At 28.6% G+C, this 4,276-nt stretch overlaps 1 protein-coding gene across 1 annotated transcript; it reads right to left on the bottom strand.

Annotated features, from left to right (window-relative positions):
* Nucleotides 1-350: 350 nt before the first annotated feature.
* Nucleotides 351-2,553, bottom strand: LOC110706317 (ribonuclease 1-like). The gene is made up of 4 exons (XM_021884218.1): nucleotides 2,246-2,553; nucleotides 1,995-2,150; nucleotides 1,470-1,662; nucleotides 351-677 (listed from the first exon to the last, which is right to left on the bottom strand). The coding sequence occupies exons 1-4, from the start codon at nucleotides 2,336-2,338 to the stop codon at nucleotides 454-456; spliced, it is 666 nt and encodes a 221-aa protein (XP_021739910.1). The 5' UTR covers nucleotides 2,339-2,553; the 3' UTR covers nucleotides 351-453.
* Between the last annotated feature and the right edge of the window lie 1,723 nt (nucleotides 2,554-4,276).

Below are 4,276 nucleotides of genomic sequence, written 5' to 3'. Positions count from 1 at the left end.
GAGCTAGAACTAAGGGAGTATGTAATAAGAATTTAAGATTAATGCTTCAAACTAGTAAATTGAAGGGAGAATGTATTAATTAAGATTAATGCATCAAACAAGAGGATCAAACCAAATGTTAACATGGCTCATGCGTAGGATATGATCCATCGTTTAATATTTTATTTATGTGTAGTCTTGTATCCATAATTGTTTCCACTTATCTTCTGAGTATGGATCGTAATAGGTGATTAGATATAACTTATTCCGTGTATTCATTTAGTCCTCTTTTAGGTAGATTCATTATTAACTTGAAAATGTGAAATCACACCATAAGATATTAAAAACTATCATTACAAACAAAATACAAGTATAAGAAATTAAGAATTCTTATTCGAGAAAATGATAGTACAAACATTTGTAACAAACATCAAAGGTATTTTGATGCCCTAAATGATTAACTTGATTACAAAATCAAAAGGATGGAAATTCAATTTGAGAACCACATTTGCCATGAGGGAAAGTAGGACACTCAATAAGGTTAGATGCAGAATTGTCAACGCAAAGGTAAATTTGGTAGAGTTGACTATTGCCAGATGTATCATCATTGCACTCCACAAATGGAGTAAATCCAACACCTTGTTTGATTGCATCCTTTATGCTTTCTAATGTGTACGAGTTTCCATTTGGCTCAATTCCTACATGGAAAATAGAAAAAACATTATTTAAATTAAAAAATAAATAAAATTATGCTACGTAAATACGTACTTGGAGTTAAAATTGTACTAACGATTAATAAAAACAAAGAAAGTATTATTATGCTTAAGTGTTGAAGATAAAATCTCATAAATAATCATAAAGATTTTCAATGTGTTAATTATGGAAGAGATATCATCTTCTTGATAATAGCCTTTAAATTAGGTTGATTTTATACTATAAGGGAATTTATTATTTAAACAATCATAAATTATCTCATATGATTGCAAAAAAAAAAAAAAAGTCAAAGGAAATAATCCTCATTAATTATCGTATCCTAATAATTATAGGAATAATTTTTTTTTTGACAAGAATTATAGGAATAATTATTCATCATGAGATTTTTTGTTTTTTTTATTTTTTTTTTTTTGGAGGAAAATTATTGAATTTTCTTCAAAATTAAGTAAATGCTTGAAAAATGCATCATATTTCATTACAAAAGGACATGAACATTGAAGGTTTATCTCAAGTTTTTTTTTTTTTGTTTTTTTTTTAACTAATTAATACTAATAGTATTAGGATTAGTTTTTCTTAATAAGTTACGGAATTATGTTATGTAATCACTCCGTTTAGTTGATGTAAGTCAAAAAGTATTCACGTACAACTTATTTTAAATTATCATTAATAATTTGTCATCATTTATTACTCCCAAAAAAGTAAATGAAAGGCCTAAAATGTAAGAAAAAGCAACAAATATTGTAATATAGCAAAAGTTAATAGTAAAAAAAAGTTACCTGCACTTGTAAGTGATTGAAGAAGATTAGCTTGATTTTTGAGGTCAAGAGCAGTTTGGAAGTAGTCATGTTGTCCAAGGGTAGAACAAGTCCCATGCTTTTCCCATTCATGTGACCAAAATTTCAATCCATCACCACTTGGACATGCCAATGTCGGCCATTCTGTTCTCATTCTCTTCAATAGACTTGATACCTGTTTTTAAAACCATACCTTCAATTAACTTATCAGACATTTTATTAACAATCGCAATACTTACAATAAACTCTATATTTAGAGTTAACTTTTTTTTTTTTTTTTTAAACGTGTCACTATTGTTTACTGATTTAAATAAAAATTATTCGTTAAAGAAATTATCATCATCCACGGTCCCACCCCTCGGGTTTAGAAACATGCCATAATTCTTTCAGCCACCCCCAATTCCACCCCTCGGACTTGTTATATTTAAAGTAACACGACTACACGAGTAACTCATCGTAAATAACCTTTACACGATTTACGTACACATCGAACACAATCGTACGTACCTGAGATTGATCGAATTGGCTGCTAGGATCACAGCTAGAAGGGTAAGAACCATCATTATAATTAGGCCAAAGTCCATGAATTCCAAAATCTGCTTCTGGTTTTCCTGTACTTGGATAGCAGCAACTCTTCTCTGTATCACAGTATGATCCAGGCCACTACAAAACCATCATCAATACAAATTATTAACCTCTTTATAACCAAAAATCAAATTAATAATAAATTGAAAAAACTAGCAATTAATTATATTTACCTGTTGAACAAAGTAAAAGAAATCAAAATCTTGAGAAAATGCTGAGACTACAAACAGAAATTGTACAGCCAAAGTGTAGTAAATGGCTTTCATGTTTAATTTCTCTTTTTTTTTCTTGGGGGCGAGGATTATTATTGCAAATCGAGTTCCGTCAAAGTAATAATTCTAGCTGTATGATAGTGAATAATGTACAACTATCTTAAGTTTATATATGTAGACAGAGTGAATGAGTGATTATGGTAGGATGATAATTATAATTACAAATAAGGAAGAATATCCGTTGGTTAATAATCCGAATATGCTATTTATGCAAAAAAAATATGTTCATATTATTAGGATTATGAAAGGTCAATGTGTTCACATTATATTATTGGGGACCTTGCTTTTTATATTAATGCAAAATTTGAGAATGTATACATCAAAATCAATACATATGTTGACGTGTTGTACTTGTACATACACTAATATAATCTGTTGCATTTAATTTGTGTAATGTATAAAAATTGAAGCTCAAATTATTGTCACATTATAGATAAAGTCGGCAATAAACATACAAGACAATTGTGTTTTTTTTTTTTTTTTTTTTTTTTTTTTTTTTGGATTTTCGTCTGAACTAAGTGATCGTTTTCTCACTTGTTTTGTATTATTGGGTTGCTTAACTACTTGTACTTCTACTACTAGTCGCTTTTGGATGAAGCTTTTTTGTTTTATTTCTCCAAATTTATGACATGTAAGTTTTTCAAATCGGATCAATCAATGATTACATGACAAGTTATTATCTATAATTGGACTAATACATATCTAGATGTACCTTAAAAATGTAGTTAAGTTTATTTTAGAAAAACTAGTCTACTCAATTGGAAAATGAAAATTAGCTTTATAAGTATTTGTATTCAAAATCAGATTGATAAGTATAATGTACATATGGAAATGAATTAGAAAAGACTGAGAACAGATTTAAGCAAAAGATAATTAAAATCCCTGAATTAAGATGAGCAATAAGAATATTAAGGAAACGTTCGGCAAAAAATCCGCTTTAATTATGATTTGAGCTGTCACTTACTCTGCTATAAGGACATATTCTGTTTAACTTAAAATAAGTTTAGTTTAGTAAAAATAAGTTCAGATTAGTAAAAATAACTCTTGTTCAATAAAAATTAATTTTAAAGAAATTAGTTAAAATAAGTAAATATAAAAAACAAATATAATAGAGAATCAATAAAAAAAATAAGTTTTAATTAGTAAAAATAATTTTAATTCTTTACAATTAAATTTAGTTCAACAAAAATAATTTCAATTCATAAAAAATAAGGAGAAAAAGGTCTAAGTACAAATAAATACAGAGTAATAACATTTGAGCAAGTTTATCCAAACAATACAGCATTTGATACGAAGTAGGATTTATTTTTTTTTTTTTTTTTTTTTTTTTGTGAAATAAAATACGTCTTTGTTTCATTGCCCTAAAAAAATACAATAGTAATAAACATGTGATGTGAAATTCCTAAATAACAAAAGTTCAAATCTTCAGGCTATTAAACTTAAAATCGCAATGAAAATGTGGGTATCTAATATTTAGTTGGAGATTAGGATTGTTAGGTCATGTTCTCTTCAGCTTATTTTTAGTTCAATTTAGTTTAGTTAAGTCCAGTTCAGCTCCAATCAGTTCAGTTCAATTCCTAACTTCCTTCTCTCATTTCAGTTTAATTCAGCTCAGTTCATTAAATCTGAATAAATCCTTAGGCTCTTTAGTTTAGCCAGAAGAACTTCTAGCCCTTTAAAAGAACTTTCTCTCTGGCCCAATTTGCCCATATGCCACGAATGGCCCAAAATGTCCAATAAAACTTGTTCCCTATATTTTTAACATTTGAATAAATTTGGTTCATTTTAAATGAATTGGATCTTTAATTTCTCACAAATAAAAAAAGTTAAAAAGCATTTCATTTAAGTGTGGTGCGCGCGCAGGAAGAGGCGCGTGCCCTCTCCCGAGGGTGGCGCGCCCGCGCGGCTAGTTTGCGCGCCCTCTCCAATCTG

The sequence above is a fragment of the Chenopodium quinoa genome, unplaced genomic scaffold, assembly GCF_001683475.1.
Source record: "Chenopodium quinoa cultivar QQ74 unplaced genomic scaffold, ASM168347v1, whole genome shotgun sequence".
NCBI classification, from domain to species: domain Eukaryota; kingdom Viridiplantae; phylum Streptophyta; class Magnoliopsida; order Caryophyllales; family Amaranthaceae; genus Chenopodium; species Chenopodium quinoa.
The sequence above is the reverse complement of the archived record's forward strand: the minus strand, read 5'-3'. Positions and strand labels throughout refer to the sequence as shown.

What these genes read in the sequence shown, in the direction of transcription:
- LOC110706317 (XM_021884218.1), bottom strand. Translation starts at nt 2,338, where the DNA reads ATGAAAGCCATTTACTACACTTTGGCTGTACAATTTCTGTTTGTAGTC. An exon ending in TCTTTTACTTTGTTCAACAG is followed by an intron (nt 2,151 to 2,245) that starts GTAAATATAATT and finishes ATGGTTTTGTAG; the next exon opens with TGGCCTGGATCATACTGTGA. An exon ending in GCCAATTCGATCAATCTCAG is followed by an intron (nt 1,663 to 1,994) that starts GTACGTACGATT and finishes TTTTAAAAACAG; the next exon opens with GTATCAAGTCTATTGAAGAG.